General features: G+C 61.6%; 1 protein-coding gene across 3 annotated transcripts; it reads right to left on the bottom strand.

Moving 5' to 3' along the window:
• Window positions 1-471: 471 nt before the first annotated feature.
• On the bottom strand, window positions 472-17,302 carry NECTIN4 (nectin cell adhesion molecule 4). Of its 3 annotated transcripts, none has more exons than XM_047839806.1 (9): window positions 16,827-17,302; window positions 8,005-8,364; window positions 5,969-6,259; window positions 4,908-5,028; window positions 3,887-4,035; window positions 3,489-3,645; window positions 3,006-3,081; window positions 2,533-2,607; window positions 472-2,242 (listed from the first exon to the last, which is right to left on the bottom strand). In XM_047839806.1, exons 1-9 carry the CDS (start codon window positions 16,903-16,905, stop codon window positions 2,018-2,020), a joined length of 1,533 nt encoding a protein of 510 aa, XP_047695762.1. In that variant the 5' UTR covers window positions 16,906-17,302; the 3' UTR covers window positions 472-2,017. The 3 variants fall into 3 exon arrangements, with proteins under 3 accessions (XP_047695762.1, XP_047695763.1, XP_047695764.1); XM_047839807.1 differs by lacking the exon at window positions 16,827-17,302 and adding an exon at window positions 11,514-12,709; XM_047839808.1 differs by lacking the exon at window positions 2,533-2,607 and having other exon boundaries at window positions 16,827-17,295.
• Window positions 17,303-17,349: the final 47 nt, after the last annotated feature.

The following is a 17,349-nucleotide window of genomic DNA, read 5'->3' as shown; positions in this document are numbered from 1 at the left end:
GTGGCCCAGGGCCGTGCGGAGCCCCCAGGAGGATGCCAGGCTGGGCCCCTGGCGGGCCTGTGACGAGTCACATTACCTCGCCGAGCCTGTTTCCACACATGTGACAAGGAAGGGGGTGAACTAGGTGATCTCTAATCCTTCCAGCTCTTTCCACGGAACTCATTGGAGGGCCAGCTTCTTTGTCTGGAAAGAGCGTGCACAGCATTCTGCCTCCCAGGCCCATTTTGGTGACGCTGGGGCACGACACAGGATTGACAACAGGGCGCACAAGGGCGCCGGCTGTCCCAGAAGGACCCGGGGACTCTGGGAGACGGCAGAGGGCCTGGCGGGGACACGTCTTTCCCCTTTACCTCCCAGCCACAGACACGCTCTCTCCTGCCCTACTCGGGGCCGCAGGGAGGACGATGCAGAGGGAGAATCGAGTTGTTCAAGGCTTACACAGCTCAGGGGCAAGACAGGAACCAGGCAGAACAGCTTTTATCTGTTTATTTAAAAACAGAATATCATTTTATATACAAATATGCACATATTTACACAAAATGTACACACTAGGACCCCAGATCTTTGGGCTCCACATCCAAAGTCCTGAGCTGGCCAGGGAGCAGGGGGTGAAATCCAGCTGTTTTCGGGCCAAGTGGGGTTTGGGTACAAAATCTTGGCATTCTGGCCGAGTGTGTTTCGGGTGGGCAAGGCAGCGGTGGACCGTATCTAACCCCAGCACCCCCCACACACACACTGCCAAAAGAGCCCCAAGCTAGTGACCCAGAGTTCCCTGGGGGAAAGGAGACATTCTTGCCTCCAGCGGCAGCTTTGCCCCACCTGACCCCCCCCTCCCCTGGTCTGTAATCACGACCCTTCCTCCCTCACACCACCTGTGAACCAGGAGCCCTTGTCACCCAGTCCCCGCACCCCCCCCCAAGGGACCACAAACAACTGGGGACGCAACTAAGAAAAAAGACGCAGTAGGGAAGGGACCGGGGAGCCTCTAGGGCCAGGGACCCCACCCTGTCCTCCTGCAGCCCCTGACCGAGGGGCTCACACCGTTGACTCAGACTCCACAACTCCAGGCTCCCTCCCAAGAGGCTGCCTAAATTAAAGTGTCTTAGCAGGAACACCTTTCAGAACCATGGGCGTTGGCCCCCTGCTGGGGTCTGAGCACAGTCTCTCGGGAGGGAGGTGGCTGACCAGTGGCTGACTCCCAGGGTTGTCGGCTAATCATACTCCAAGCCGTCCAAGCAATAACAAACATCCAGAGGCAGCACAAATTTTCTTTCAAAGACAATTTGAAAGAAATTCAAATTTTTGTGTCTCGTATTAAAGTATTCGGAGCAGTATTCCCTACAGAAACTCCCCCAACAGGTCTATTTATAGAAAATAGGCAGGTGCAGCAGGGCCCAGAGGCCACCAGAGGCCACCAGAGGGCCAGGGGCTTCTTCCTGAACAGGGTTAGCCTGGCAGGCCCCTGAGCTGGCCGTTCACACTTGCCCCCGCTGGCTTTCAAGTGGAGGGAGCCCAGCTCCCCAACTCAGAGGAGGCCAGAATCCAGCTCCGGCCTGTGCACCTGGGTCTGGCCCACCGTCTCCACCTCTCGCCTCCAACCTCTGCGTCATTAATACTGCTCTGGGGTCCGAGGAGATAACCTGTGCTTACGGGTAGAGGTCACGCAGCCACACGACGCGCCAGCAAACCCACCGCAGTTCACTTGGACGCTGACATGAAGCACGGGCACATCACCCCCGCACACGCACAAGGTCAGCGAACGCTCACACATGCACACGGTGATCTGCGTGCATGCACACACACACACACACACACACACACACAACAGGGAAGGACTCAACCAGCAGAGCCCCCCCCCCACCTTGGTCGAACAGAGGGGCTGGAGGAAAAGGTAGAGCAGTCGGGATGGGGAGCATCTTCCTGAAGAAATAGGGTGTTTAGAGAGCCCCCTCTCCCCGAACAGAAATCCCCAGGTCAGCAGAAGGAGCCAGGCTTAGGGGACGGAGGCAGGCCTGGGTCAGACCAGATGCCCCCGCCCATTGATGTAGATGCCATTGCCCGTGGGTTTGGCCCGCAGGGTCCCGTTCTCTTGGACGAAATGGTTCATGGCCTGTTTGATGCCTTCGTCCCGATCTTCCTCCTCCTCTGCCCGCCCGGAGCCTGGAGACAGCAGTTCAGTCTGGGTTTCAATCTCCCTCACCGTGGTCAACGTCGAGTAACTACGGCCCTCCGGCTCTTCGCTCTGGACGCCAAGGGCAGAGGGCAAGTCAGGACCCGAGGCAGGGGAGCCAGACGGGAGGGGGGCCGGGTGGGGAGCCGTAGGGTCAGAGGTCAGGGGCTCAGACACGGGGGCCAGGAATGAGCGTCAGGCGCGGAGGGGGGGGGAGGAGAGCCACAGGTGAACAAAGGCACAGCCGAGGTGCCGGCCCGAGACAGAGGGTCTGGTGAGGGGCGGCTGGCGCGCCACATCCCTGAGCAGGAGAGGGGCCTGAGGACAGTGGTGGGGACGCCGGTGGGGCCGGGGGGCCTCACCATCACAGAGCAGCTACTGTTGTCCTTGAGACTATCGGGGTGGCCCTCGGCTCTCAGCCCTACACTCTCCTCCGGCTGTGGGGCCCGGACACGGGGGAGGAGTCAGAACAGGGCTCAGCCTCCTCCGTCATCACCTCTCCCCCCACCCGACCTGTCCACCTGTCTGCCTGTCTGCTCTCCCTGACGCCCGTCCTCGCCCCCCCACCCGGCCCCACCCTGGAGCCAGGGCTGACGGCGGCTTCCCCGAGCAGCCCCCAGGGCCAGTGCTAAAGGGGGGCCAGGTGGACCCAGAGTGGACCCCAAAACAGCCCTACCCCCAGCCCAGGCCGCGAGTCAGTGGCCAGACCTGGCCGAGGGCTGTCTGTCCTCCTGGTCTGCAGAAGGGCCCCCCGAGCCCCCCTTCCCCCCACCTCTCTTCCCCACCCTTCCCCTCCCCCAACCCGCTCCCAGATGCACCCGACCTTGGCACATACCTGGCTCCTGGGGTCCGAGTGATGGGAGTGCAGCCTCCGGATGGAGTTCTCCCGGGTCAGGGTCAGCTCCTCCTCACTGGGAAAGACACGCCCTTGTTAGGAGCTGAGGGTACTGGTGGCTCCCAAGGTGGGCAGGCCGAGAGCCTATGTGAGCCGGGGCTGGAGGGTGTGGGGGCTGTGCTGTCCCCCCCCTCCCCCCCAGTGTGAGTGAGTGGCTGCAGAGCGAGCGTGAGCCCCGCTAGGGTGTGTGTGCTTGGGGATACCCGGGCACGTGGATCTGGGCCTCCCTCCCCACTCAGCTGTGGCCCCAGCGCCCCTGGCTCCCCGAAGGACCCTGCCCAGCTCCGGTCCATGATCTCCCCAGCCGTCAGCACCCCCGCCCGCCTCCCCTCTCTCCTGGGTGCCGGGGGCCCCCACCTCCCGCTCCGCCCGGCCGGCTTTGCCCCCAGCTTAGCTCCGCCCCCCCGAGCGGCCACGACTCACTATTTCTGGGTCATCTGCTGAGCCTTGCGCCGGTGGTACCGGGACATGAGCACCACCACCACCACCAGCAGGAGGAACAAGAGTGCGGCGATCACGCCCACCACCACCACTGAGGCCGACACCAGGTTCACCTGCTTCCCGGGGGCCTCCTGCGGGTCTGCGGGAGACAGGCCTCGGTCTGGGGTGGCTGCCCACACCCCCGCCCTCCCCAACCCTGCCCCCGGGTCCTCCCAACACCCCCCCCAAACCACCCCCTCAGCCTGACCCTCTGCAAAATACACGCGGTCCAGACCCCCCCCCCCCCGCCCCCGCCCCCAGCTCACCCTCTCTGTCTGTCACCGTTGCCCCTCCGGGCTCTCGGCCGGGCCCCCCCGCCCCGTGTCTGCCCCGGTGCTCACCAAGGATGTCCACAGTGACCCGGGAATCCCTCGAAGAGAGCTCGTTGCTGACGTGGCACACGTAGATGCCGCTGTGCTCGGGGGTCAGCGGAGGAAAGCCCAGAGTGTCCCCTTCCGCTCGCACCCCGCTGGGCAGAGGCCCGTCCAACCTGGACGACAGGGAGGCTGCGGCGGCCCGAGGCTGCCCCCACCCAACGTGCCCGGGCAGCTCTCCCCTCCCGCCCCCGTGACGTCACCCGAGCCGCTGGCTGTTCCCACGGTGCCCCTCCCTCCCCCGGGCAGGTCTGGGCAGAGGCCCCTGCTCCCTGCCGCCCAGGCTGACCCGGGCACCCCCCCCCACACACACACGTCACCCGGCACTGGGTACCAGGTAGACACGGTATGAGGTCCACACCGCAGGACACCCCGTCCCTCTCTGGGCTCAGACGGACTGGGAGAGTGTGACCGCACGCCCCCACACCCACGACATTGCGTGGCAGGGGACCTGAACGGAGCCCGGGGCACGCACGAGGCCACACGCACGGTTCATCCGCTCATGTGTGAGAATGTGCCTGTCGGGGGCTCACACACGTGTGCACCTGACCCCTCCCCAACCTCCTGGACACCTGAGACCCGGGAAAAAGCCAAGGAACCGGCAGAGGCGGGCGGCTGGCACTTCTAAGGTGCTTACAAGGGTCTTACAAGATCACAGCAGTGCCTTTTTGTCCTCTCCGCCTCACGTAAACATATAAAACATTAATATTTAAATCTCACGCTATGTCTCGCGTGTGAAGAGTTAGGGGGAAAAGTCAAGGACTTACTAGCTTGTTCCCTCCCAACGACCGCGTGCATCGTGGGCCCCCGGGTGCAAGCCAATCATGATATTTGGTGGCCACGCGTATTCTTGAGTGGGCCTGAACACGTGCCCCACTTTATCCGGGGTCCAGAATATACTGTCCCAGCCCCTAATGAGGACACGGTAGCCCTGCGAGGGAAGGACCCTGGCCGCAAGCGAGGCCCTCCCCCCGGGCCAGGCCCTTACCGTGTCCAGTTGTACGAGGGAGAAGGGTATCCCTCGCTCAGGCACTTGAGGGTAGCCCCTTCTCTGCCCACCTGCCACAGCTTTTGGTCTTCGAGGCCCCTCACAGAGGCCTCGGTGAGGACTGGAGTGGGAGGAGGGAGGAGGAAGAAGGGGAATGAGGCTTTCCATCATCTGCTCCTCCAGGGGCCCCCTGCTCGGGCCCCACCCTACCCTTCTCTGTCCTTCTCATCTGCTTCCAAACCCAGCCCAGCCCAGCCTGGCCGCCGGGTCCTGGCCCCCCGGCTCCCGTGTGGGGCTCTGAGCTCAGAGCCCACTGTGGTTTGTCTGGGCAACGAGCCTAGAAGTCCCTCGGCAAAGAGTCACGCTTTTTCGGAATCCCCTGTGGTCCCCGGCATAGTGCTAGTCACGGAACAGGTGTTCTGTCAATGCTCCCTGATTCTCCAAAGACGTAACGACCCTACTTGTCTGTACATTTCCTTGACAAACATTTGTCGCGGGCCTACTTGGCGCCAAATGCTGGGTTCGTGGGAATAGAAAACAGCCCTGTGCCCGGAGAGGCTCTGAGCTTAGTGCTGGGAAAACGGTATCTGCTGCGGACTGAGGACCATTCAAGCACTCGGCGTGGTGTGAGATGCTTCGAGTTCATGGTTTCTAATTCCCATCGGAACCCTGTAAAGTTCGTATAATTATACGCCTGCTGCGGAGGAAAATGAAGACGGACAAGATTGACTAACAGCCGGTGCACGGCAGAAATAGGGCTTGTCCGACCAGAACCAGGGTCAAGCTGTGGGGCCCGAAGCTGTCTCTCTTCGTGTGCGTCACAAAGTGCTTTCAAGTCTGCGTTTATACCGGATTCTCCCAATAACCTTGTGGCATAGGACAACCCCCTTGGTAAACAGGACACCAAAGGCCAGAGAGGTCTGAGTGATCTGTCAAGGTCATCCGGGACGTCCTCCTGGTCTTCTACCTTTGCACTAGGGGTCTCCCGGCCACACAAGGCCGCCTTTCACGATCCAGCCTGGCCAGACTGGTGAGTCTCTACCCAAGATCCGAGTACTCACAGGCCACTTGGAGGATGTGGGTGATCCTTTGGTCCTGCAGCAGGCCCGGATGGGACACCACGCAGGTGAGTGGCTGCCCATTCATGCTGCGGCTGGGCACCAGGTGGAACTCCGAAGTGACAGCAGCTGAGCGGGAGTGCTTGAAGGAGCGGCTGGTCGCGGTGCCCTTGACCTCTGTGTCCCAGGTCACGCTGGGGGCTGGGCTGCCCTCTGCTGTGCAGGAGGCTGCCAGCGTCAGGCCCTGGCCTTCTTCTAGAGCCGGACCAGGGTTCAGGGAGGGCAGGGGAGGCACTGCAGGGGGGGAGGAGGCAGGGGTCACGGTCTGCACACCCGTCAGGAGGCCCTGGCCCGTCCCAGCTCGGTCTTGCAAGGAAACATTTTCAGGCCCTGTTCGTTGTCTTATCTCACCAACGCGGACACCACCAGATGAGTGGTAGGCTTTCAGCTTTCTCCATTTTGATTTTTAAAATTTTTTTGACAATGAGCAGGGATCATTTTTTAATAAGAAATGATGAAGTAAATAAAGAGCTGACCAGACAACATCTCTGTCCTAATAATAATAGCCAGCACTTAGTGAGCACTTATTATGTGCCGGGTATCGTGCTAAACACTCGATCGATGTTATCTCATTAATCCTGCCGGCCTTCGGGCCAGCGAGGTGGGCATCCCTACCCCTGTTTTACAAGTCAGGACACCGGCGCGTTGGGGAGGTTAGAGGATTTGTCCCAGATGGTCAGCTGTTGGAGGATGGGGCCCAGATTCACACTCAGGATTTTCACCCCCCCCCAAGGCTAGTGTTACTAAGTTCCACGCAGATAAAGGGAAACTGAAGAAGGTTCTTTATTCCTATCTTCTTGACACGAACAGCTCAAGCACAAAATGCAAAAGCCTTAAGTAGACCATAGGTCTAGGGCATCCATCGACCACAAGAGCCCACAGCGCAAAATGGTGGTTTAAAAGAAAGGTGGGGGCGCCTGGCTGGCTCAGTCGGTTAAGCGTCTGACTTGGGCTCAGGTCACGATCTCACTGTCCGTGAGTCCGAGCCCCGCGTCGGGCTCTGTGCTGACCGCTCAGAACCTGGATCCTGTTTCCGATTCTGTGTCTCCCTCTCTCTCTGACCCTCCCCCGTTCATGCTCTGTCTCTCCCTGTCTCAAAAATAAATAAAACGTTGGAAAAAAAAATTAAAAAAAAAAAAAAAAGAAAGGTGATGGTGAGGGGCGCCTGGGTGCCTGAGTTGGTTGAGCGTCTGCCTCTTGACTTTGGCTCAGGTCATGATCTCACGGTCTGAGATCGAGCCCCACATCAGGCTCTACCCTGACGGTGCAGAGCCTGCTTGCTTGGGACTCTCTGTCTCCTCTCTCTGCCCCTCCCAGGCTGATGCACGCGCTCTCTCTCTCTCTCTCTCAAAATAAACAAATAAACTTAAGGTGATTGTGATCTCCAGCCACATTCACTGAAGGTCCAGACCAGGAAAGGTATGAGCCCCACTGGTCAGGCACAGCCATGCCCGTTGGGGGCTGGGTCCCCGTGGTCCATATCTCGGCCCCACATTTTAAAACCATGGATGGCCAGGGAGGCTGCAAAGGAGTGCCTTTGGTAGAACCACTGCGGGAACTAGTAAGTGTAGCTTCCAGAAGAGGAGACTGGGGGCTGGGGTGGGCGTGGGGAATGGCAAAGGTCCTCAGCTCTTTGAAAGGCTCGCGGACAGAGGCGAGAATGAGCCTGTGCCACCTTGCTTCGGAGGGCGACAGCGACCAGGGAGGGTGGTGCAAGTCAACAGAAGAATGTTCTATTACGTGGACTCTTCCCCCAGGCTGACCGCTGTGTGCGTGGCAAGCTGCTGAGGTCACTCGGAGGGAATTTCTGGATTGGGTGGGAGGATGGACTGCGCCGGGCTCCCTCACCCCTACGGGACGCCACCTCTTACTCCCGCTCGCCCGCTGCCCCACGCCTCTCGGCTCCCCCCACCCCTGCTCTCGCCTGCGAAGCCGCCGGCGAGGGCCTGGTGGCCCTGTGCGCCCCGCACCCCACTTACCCAGCACGCGGAGCCGCAGCCGCGTCTGGAAGCTGCCTGCGGGGAAGGTGCTGACGCGACACTCGTACTCGCCCTCGTCGGCCTGCACCGCGTTGCGCAGGAGCACGGCGCCGTCCAGGGGGCTGCGTGGAGGCGGCGGCTGCTCCACGCGGCCCTCGTAGGCCGCGCTCACGTGCAGCCCGTACTTGGAGTGCAGCAGCGCGAGCTCCCGGGCGCCCTCGCCCGCGTCCACCCGAGCCCACGCCACCTGCCCCACCTGCTCGCCGGGCTCCCCTCGATAGAAGCAGGGCAGCTTGGCGTCCTGGCCCAGCACCACGGTCACCGGGTCCGAGGTCTCCAGCTCGCCCGCCCGGCAGCGGCCTGCAGGGGGCAGAGAGGAGCAGCCTAGATTAGGGGCGCGGCGGGAGCGGGGGGGGGGGGGGGGGGGGGGGAGCACTTCCTGATGCAGACGCGGGGGGGGGGGGGAGGAGGCCACCGGAACTCCTGGAGCACTTTCTGCTTGCCAAGCGCGTTCAGTCCATTACCTCATTAGATCCACACAGCATTCCCGAGGTGGGCGTTATTATCGCCATTTGACAGATGAGGAAACTGAGGCCCAGAGAGAGGAAGTGACTTGCCTAAGGCCACGGGGACGCCGGGTGGGAGAGCCACACCCTCTCCCAGCCCAGGAGTGTGTCCTGAGCCACCGAGGGGAGAGGCGGGAGGCTGCAGCTGGAGAGAGCCAGCCTCCGCCCTCAGGGAGTTCCCAGTCCTCTCACGGAAATGGGTTTTGGGCGCAGAGGCCGGAGAAGCCCTGGGCAAACTTTCACAGAAGGTTCAACCCACCAAGGAGGGGGCGGGGGCGGGGGCGAAAGTGAACGCTTTCAGGAAGTGTGGCCAGGAGACGAGGCAGGGATGGAAAGCAGCTGGCGGCCGGGATGGGGCACGTAGGGGGCGAAGGGGCCCTTCGGAACATTCTTTTCATGGCTTCAAGATGACCGATCTGGATTCCCAGAGAGCAGGCCTTCTCTGTGGGAGGAATGGCCGCAACGGAGGCTCAGAGACAGGAATGACAAGTCACTGAAGACAGAAAGGCCCCCAGGTCAGAAGCCCAGAGAGATGAGGTCAGGGCAGACACCCAGCGACAGGGTCAGAACGGTGGCGAGCGACCCGGAATCAGAGGGGCAGAGACGGGGACCAGCAGGGAAGGGCGAGCGTTCTGTGCATCGACAAGGACAGCACGCAGCACCCAGGGGCATCTATCGGGTCACCTCGTTTTCAAAGAAGGATCCCTTTCCTGTCTTGTCCTCATGGAACCTGAGGTCTGGAGACACATTTTGTGGACGTGTGTGGAAAGGCGTGACGGTCTCTGAGTTAGTGCTCAGGGGTGTGTTGCAGGCCACTTGGGGGATGGGACAGTCACCGTGGACCCGAGTCCTGCGGGAGGGCCTCGTGCATGAGCTGGGTAGGACCAGGAGGGGGAGACCCCGGAAAGGGATTCCAGGGGAGGGACCCGGAGGGGTGGAGAGGCTGGCTGGCTCAGGAAGCAGGGCGGAAAGAACGCACCTAAGGCAGGCGGTGTGCGTCCAACAGGACAGGTACGCGTGCTTGGGCCTTGCACACCAGGGGAAGGAACTCATGGGGAGCCATCACTGCGGCAAGAGGCCAGTGGCTGTGTGCCCTCCGGCTGGAAAGCAGGGAGACTGAAGCCCCGAGACTCTCTAGGAACCCCTCACGCTGTGGGACAGGGAGGAGGGGACAGTCCTGGAGGACCCTCGGCAGGATTTGATCACTGACCAGAGAGAGAGAGAGAGAAAAGAGAGGCCGGGCAAAGACAACTCCTACCGGTTCCAGGATGAGTGACGTAGGAGGGGGGGCGGGGCCTGGGGAAACTCATGGTCCAGGAGGAATAAATAAATTCGTGGAATAAGGCATGTGAAACGCAGGGCTGGGGGCAGAGGGAGGGTTCTCTCTGGGAAGCCAAGAGCTCTCTGCCTTGGGATGTATGTATATCCAGCAACTCCCCGCAGCGCGCAGCCCCTGCCTCTGGCCACACATGCCTGGCTCACCCGGGCCCCTCCCGGGAGGCGCTCCTCCCGGTGTCTGGAGGGATGACTCCTACTCAGCCTTAGACTCCGCTTAGACAACGCTTCCTCCGCCACCCCACCCCCACCTCAGGCAGAATGAGGGGCCCTCGCTCCCTCCTGCCCTAGCGCCCTGCTCTGACCTCACCACCGTACTGTATCCCCCCTGGATTGCGTTTGGGCGCTTCCCGTCTGCCTGTCCCGCCGGACGGAGCTGCCCAAGAGAAGAAGCTGGGTCTCACATCACATAGGGAAACACGGTTTTCTGACTTAGGGCTCAGTGGCAGGTGGTCTGCCCTCTTGGCACGTAAGGGGACCTCGATGAATGTTTATTGAATGAATTGAATGCTTATTGAATGAATGTTAATGAATGAATGAATGAGAGAGAGAGAGAGAGAGAGACAGGGAGAAGAAGGAAAAGGTAGAGCGAGCAGGAATGAACCTTGGGCTGGGCTGGGCAGACAGGGAGGGGGTTGGCATGGCAGCCCGGGGTGGAGGCAGGCTGGGCTGGCTACCCGGGTTCGATGCCAGAGGGAACAGCTCTGACCGCGCACGGGGAGAAGGCCGGGGCTGGACGGGGCGGTTATGGAGGGAGGAAGTGGTCCACTCGGGTGGACCAGAGGGCTCCGGGGAGGCTGAGCATAGGCCAGAGGAAGGGGGTCCCGTGACTCTGTGAGCAGGGGCGGAGGGAGGGAGGGTGCTGTCGGGAGCTGGGAGGACCCGAACGGGACGGGACAGACCTGCAGGGCCAGATACCGGGGCCCTGACCTGCCTAAGCTGGTGTCGGTCCCACCCAGCCCGGCCTGGGAGTCCGGCTCACCACCCGCACCCCTCCTTGGCAGGGAGCAGGGCTGCCAGGGAAGGGCTGGAGGTGGGCTGGAGATGGGGGCTCAGCCCCCAGCACATCCTCTGCTTCAAGCACTGGTTTCCACAGGCACAGGGGTCACAAGCCCTGCTCCGCTGGGACACTCAGACCCTTCTACGGGACACCGTCGGATGGCGTATTTCCCATCCCTATCCCTATGCTTGCCAACCATCCGGCCCCTCTCCACAACGCATCGCCCACATTTTCCCCAACATACGTCTCCCTTAGGGCGCAACAGACCATATGCCTGCATCGCGGTCCTCTGCGTCCCTCCCCGTAAGTCCAAGATCCCCACCGCCGAGCAACAAGGCCACGCTTCGCAGGATGAAGAACCCAGCAAAACAGCAGAGCCCTTTCAGGACCTCTCCCACAGCCCCACATTGTCCTAAGTCCCCTATTCACCAGGAGCATCACAACTTCGGGCAACAGCCCCTCACACTTCACACACACACACACACACACACACACAGGGGCTGTGACAGAAGGAGGAGAGAACTTGGGCTCTAGAATCCCCATCCTGGACTAAACTGGACCCAGAAGCCCAGACTCCCAGGCCAGGGCAGGCCGGCCCTGCCTCCTACCTCTCTCCCCCACCCAGTGCCCGCCTGGCGTCAGCATGATGATGTCACCAGAGCGAAGGAGACACGCCGCCCGCCTGGTGAGGTCACCCCGCGGGCATGTAGTTGCCAGGCCGGGCCAAGCCCACGGACCCTTCTGCTTCGAACTGTTCGCCGAGGCTGGTGGACTCTCCTGGCTGGGCACTCCTCCCTCTGACCGTCCCCACCCCTCCTCCCGGGAGCACAGGACGCTGGTCAGGAGCCCTGGTGATTCAGATGCCGCCACAGAGCAGCAGGCCCAGCCACAGCCGCCACCAGCCACCACCTTGCGCAAGGAAAGAACAGGCCCAACTGGCCAGACGGGATCCCTGCCCTCGGCCTCCCCCACCCCTGGCCAGGCCCCCACGGGCCTCTTTGGGGCCCTGCCCTCTGTGTACCCCGCCCGCTCCCAGACAGGCCCTCCATTCCTGGTCTGGGTTGGCTGCCTGGGTCCCAGCTTTCCTCTGTGTGGGGGGCCTGGCCTTCGATCTCAGGAGGGGAAACTGAGGCTAGCAGCTGCAGATAACAGCGTCGTTGGGGAAGGAGGCTTTCCTTTGTGAGGGGCCTTTCTCCCTCAGTATCCCTGCATCTAGGGGTCCTGGCGACGAGTCTGTGCATGGGTCTTTTGCGTGTGAATGTCTGATGACTTTGGGAGAGGGCCTGGCGGGGTGTAAGTGAGGCCGACTGCTTGCTGAACTTGGGGGTGTTTTGCACTTCTAAGCGCTCACGTGTTATCGTTAGGAAGGTGTCTGTGCTCGCCTGCCTCCAGAGACAAGAGCCGCGGAGTGGTCTGTGTGCAAGCGTGTGTGCGGACACTGTTCCGTGTGCGTGTGTGCACACTGTTCCGTGTGTGTGTGTGTGTGCGTGTGCGCGTGCGCGCTCCCGTCCCACGGGACTCTGAACACAGGGTAAATGTTTTGATGCTGGTCCTTCCTGGCTTCCACGTGTCTGTCTGTCTTAGCTGCCCGTGGTCTGGGGTGGGTTGGCTCTGCCCCTTCGCCTCTGTGGCCCATCTGGAGCGGAGCCAGGCACCCCTCCCCACCTCACCCCAGACTTGAGGGCAGATTCATCTCAGGCGGAGGTACCCAGAGATGAGGTCACTGCCCCTCCAGGTGATGGGAAACTGCCGTCAAGGACTCCTCAGCAGAGCAAAACAGAGGCTCACCCTCCCCTGGCTCCTCAGGCTCCTGCTAGAAGGACTCCCCCCCCTCCCCCGACCCCCAACCACCTCCCTCGGCCCCCCAGGAGGCCTCTCCCTGGGAATCTCTGTCAGGCCTCTGCTGCTGCCACCACCAGAAAAACCAGCTCTAGCTCCGGGCCTGGGGTGAGGGTTGTCTGGTGTGGGTTTGGTGGGAAGGGAAGGGGGGGGGGGGGACTCCTGCTTAGGGCTAGGGGGAGGGGTCCAAGCGGTCCAGGGGCTCAGGCTCCTTTGTTAACTCTTGCCTCCCCTCGCCCCACAGTGGCAGCCTCTACCAGACAGAGCTGGAATGGGTGGGAGTGTTTGGGGTAAGAAAGAACCTGGGAGGAGCCCTGAAGCCCCCCATTCAAGACAGGTGACATCAACCACCCAGCAAGCCCTTTTTTCTTCCACCCTTCCTCCCATAACCTTGGCCTTGGAGGTGCTAAGGAGCCTGGAAAACCAGGAGACTCTCCGTCTGCCTTCATCCACGTCCCTCACTTGGCCCCCATCGTCCTAAGCCCCCCAGCTTAGTGACAGCTTCCCAACCCGGGCAAAGTGCCCACCCACAGATTAGTGTCTGGGGAGGGGGGCCACACCAATCACAAAGGCAGCTGAGAACAATGGGGGGAGGACAGGCCTTGAGGCAGCCCGGCTCTGGCCCAGACACAGCTCCCAGCACAGATAAGTCCCCTAAACCCCCCCGGAGCCAGAGTCTGAGCCCGGCTGAGTCACCACAACAGCCACACTGTGGGTGGGAGACCTAGAATTCAGCTTCTCCCAAACTCCTGAGATCTTAGCCACCCCGCACCCCTAAATCCTGCCAGCCACCTCCCCCCAAAGTGGGGGCCAGCTCTGCCCCACCCCAAATCAACCCAGCTCTCAGGACACCAGTTACAAAGGCAAGCGAGGAGGGGGTGGCCAGAAAACTCTGGGAAAAGTTCCTGGGGCCAGAGGCTCCCCGTCCCAGCGAGAGAGAGAGAGAGAGAGAGAGAGAGAGAGAGAGAGATGATCCAAACCACCTCCTTCACAGCCCTCCTCTACCAGGCTTGGTGGCCCGGCCCCAGTTCTGAACTTGACCTTCGCGTGCGGTTTTAGATTCAGCCCCTAGGCTCCTGTCCTCCCTTCCCTCCTGACTCAGCTCCCCACCCCACCCCCAGCTTTCTACTCTGCTAGCCTTTGGTCAGTGCTAGAGTAAGCTTTGGAGGCCGGAAAGCCCAGGCAGTCTCTCCTCCCGAGGCCTAGCTCTCTACAGTGGCTGTCCTCCTCAGTCTGGAGGACTCCAGGGCCCCGAGATGATGCTCCAGAAGCTGGGACGGTGTGCTGTGCCACAAACTCCTCACCACCATCTCTGTAGCCGGGGTCCTCTGAGCCCAGCCCCTGCGAAACACCCGGGTGGGACCAAGGTCACTGGGGCCACGGGGCTTCCCTTGTGATTCTCCTAGTCCCCGCTACCTTGGGTGGGGAAGCTAGCTTCCCTGTCTGGCTTCCCTGGGGTAGGGTAGGTCCTGCAGGAAAGGGCCTGCCCCCCTCTGTAAACAGGAACAGAAAAGCAGGGATGGGGGCCCCTCCCTTTCTAGGAAATTAACCTCAGGTAGAAAGCCGATCCTAATCCTTGGAGGGCACAGAATTCAGGGCAACCCCCCCTCCCCCAACACTCTGGCCCTACAGGACCCGATTGGGTCCAGACAAAGAGCTAGAAACTAGCATCCCACTGGAGGGGTGTCTGTAGATTTGAGTCCGTCGGCTGCAGGACAGGAGATGGAGGGAGTAGGGAGGGGACCTTACCCGGAAATTCATCCCATTAAGGAGAGACAAAGAACTGTGGTGTCAGGCACCTCCCAAGCCTGGGCTCCTCTCCCTGTCAGGGGTGGGGCAGGGCCCTGGGGCTCAGAGCTCTAATGGCCCAGGAGTTGGGGAGGGGGGGGCACTGATTTGCAGCAGGGCAGGGGCGGAAGGCAGCATCCGGCATAAAGCTACCTTGGTCCCCACTGAGAGATGGACCAGGACCCTTCCCCCCGCCATCACCGCAGCCAGACTGACCGCCTCTTCCTGCACCCAGCACCCCCCTTCGGGCAGCGGCTGGACAGGCACACCGCCACAGGACTGCAGAGCTGGAAGGCCCATAGAGATCCCGGGGTCCCACCTCGTGGGCTGCCGAAGTCTACGTTCTTAGTTGCCAAAGGTCACCTAGCAAATGGAGACCAGAAATGGGGCCACAACGCAAGCCTCCTGACTCCCAGCCCAAAGCTCTTTCGGAGGCAAGACCTCCGGCATTCTGGGGGCTTCCACAGAGAGGAGCCAGAAGGGGGGGCGGCAGTGGATGTGGTCGTCAGGCTGGGAACCTGGGGCCCGCGCTGCAGGCCTCAGAGCACCCTCCAGCTCTGTGCAGGTCCTCGCAGCCATGGGGGTGGGGGTGCTCACCGGGCCCCAGTTACCCCGGATAATTCTGGAGTTAGGGTGCCCCCGTAGCCATGGCACCTGTCCATCGGGCATTGGGCAAGGTTGGGGTGATGCCCTGACTGCAGGAGGTCTCCTCTCCCCTTCCCTGGGCTTCTCTTAGAACAGCCTCACGTCCTGGAAAAAGAAGGCGGGACCACGTCCTGTTTGCCACCACATCTCCAGCATTTAGTCCCCTGGCTGTGCCCCGTGCACACTCAGACCTACTAGCCTTTAACAGAGTGGAGGCTGGGAGACCCGGACAGCCGCCCTGGTCTTGCTGCTCACACTGAGTCGTCTTGAGACGTCGCTTGCCCAATGTGGGATAGCTGTCTGTAAAATGAGGCAGTTAGAGCGGTGGCCTCTCTGACCCTTTCTTGCCATGTCCTGAGACATTGTGGCTCCATTCTTCAAGGGTGGCCAGGTCCCCCAGAAAAGCGGCTGCCGAGTTCTCTGGCCCCAGCGACCAGACCCCACCCTCTGGGCCTGAGCAAGTGAGGAGGGTTGTCTGGAAGATGGGAGTTAAGGCAGGGGTGGAAAGCACAGGGGTTGGAGCTCAGGACCCTGTGACTGGAGACTGGCCGATGCCCTTGCATCCCCCCTCCACTATAAGATCAGACAGGAGCAGTGCCCCCCCACCCCGCCCCCCATCTGTGCCTCATGCTCCTGACAGCTTCAGCTGGTGACGGAGAAGGAATCCCTGCCAGGCCCTGCTGGACAATGACACTTCCTTGCTCCCGGGCCTACCCACACAGGGCTCTGTCTTCCCAGGACAAAGATTCCTCAGTTGCTCATTACTCTGGAAAGAGCCTAGGGAATCCCACTGTGGTGTCACTGTGCATACACATGCTTAGACACACGCACACACACGCACACACACACGCATTCTGTCCCCCACTCTGGAGATTGTCAATTCCTGTAATTTACATCTATTACATACACATTAGACAGGAGTGACAGAAGGCATCCAGTTGAGAAAATGAGGGGACAGGGAATAAAGAAAAGGAGACCACACCCTATCTAGAAGATACTCTACCCTAGACCTCCCCTCATCTAAGCATCACCGCCCCCATTAAATAGTGTCTCCAGGGAAAGAGCGGGGCCCGAGTGAAGGCGCCCCAGCTCCCCCCTTGTCTCCCAGCAGGTGCTCCAAAGCCGGTGCTGTAGGACCTCATAAAAAGAAGGGAACAGAAGGGCCCTGTCCACGGTCTGGGCATCAGGCTCCCCGCACCCTGATGACTGCTGACACCAGCTCCGCCCTGAGTCAGCCCAGCTCCAGTCAGCACTTCTGGAGCCCCGGGAGCTGGCGAAGGAGCCTCCAGGAAACCCTGGGGTGAGAGGGCCCCCCACCTGTGCCACCTCCCTGCCCCACCTGCACTGGGTCGACACGTCCACTCCCCGGGCTGAAGCAAGGCTGTGGCAGAGGCGGTCAGGGCCCCCAGACGCAGGGCTGTGGCCTGGGGCTGGAAGAGGGCGCAAAGGGAAAGAGTGAGGCTGGCCCTTCTGGGGGAGCCATCGGCAGTGGGGGGGTGGGGGTGGGAGAGAGAGATTGGTTGCTCAGTCCAGAGTCAAAGGGAAGAGAATGTTTAGGTGTGCGTGTGTCCGTGTGTGCGCGTGCGTGTGCGTGTCTGTGCTGGCTCGGGCTCAGAAGCAAGGGTCCCGATGGTTCGGGCAAGTCCTACCTGGAAACGATAGCAGCAGCAGCAGCAGCAGCAGCAAGGCCTCGGGTCCCCGCATCTTGGCTCCCAGGGACAGGGGCATCGGTGGAAAGGCAGAGCCGCCCAGTGTTTCTGACGGTCCCCTGAGTTCTCCCTGGGAGCCGGCTCTAGAGCTGGGTAGGGCGCGGCCCGGAAGGCAGGAAATCGCGGAGTCCTCAGGCACTGCCTCGCCTGCCTATCCCTCCGGGGTCTCTGCTGGGGACCCAGCCCTCCTCTACCCGCCCAGCTCCGGCTACCCCCGAAAAGCCGTGATCGGGAGCTCCGAGCTCCCCCAGAGCTGCTTCCCACGCCGTGGCCAACGACGACGGCAGAAACCTGGGAACCTGCTCAGCAGGTCAGAACAGGTGCGTCTCCGGGGGTTGGGCCTGGCACAAAGACGTACCAGCCACCGCCCCCACGGCCTGGGCTAGCTAATGGGCGCCAGGGAGGGAGGGCAGGAGGGAAGGACCCGGCGGTGGTGGTGGTGGTGGCGGGGGGGGGGGGGGGG

This window comes from Prionailurus viverrinus, chromosome F1 (genome assembly GCF_022837055.1).
Source record: "Prionailurus viverrinus isolate Anna chromosome F1, UM_Priviv_1.0, whole genome shotgun sequence".
Taxonomy (NCBI): domain Eukaryota; kingdom Metazoa; phylum Chordata; class Mammalia; order Carnivora; family Felidae; genus Prionailurus; species Prionailurus viverrinus.
Note: the sequence above shows the minus strand (reverse complement) of the source record. Positions and strands in the feature narration are given on the sequence as shown.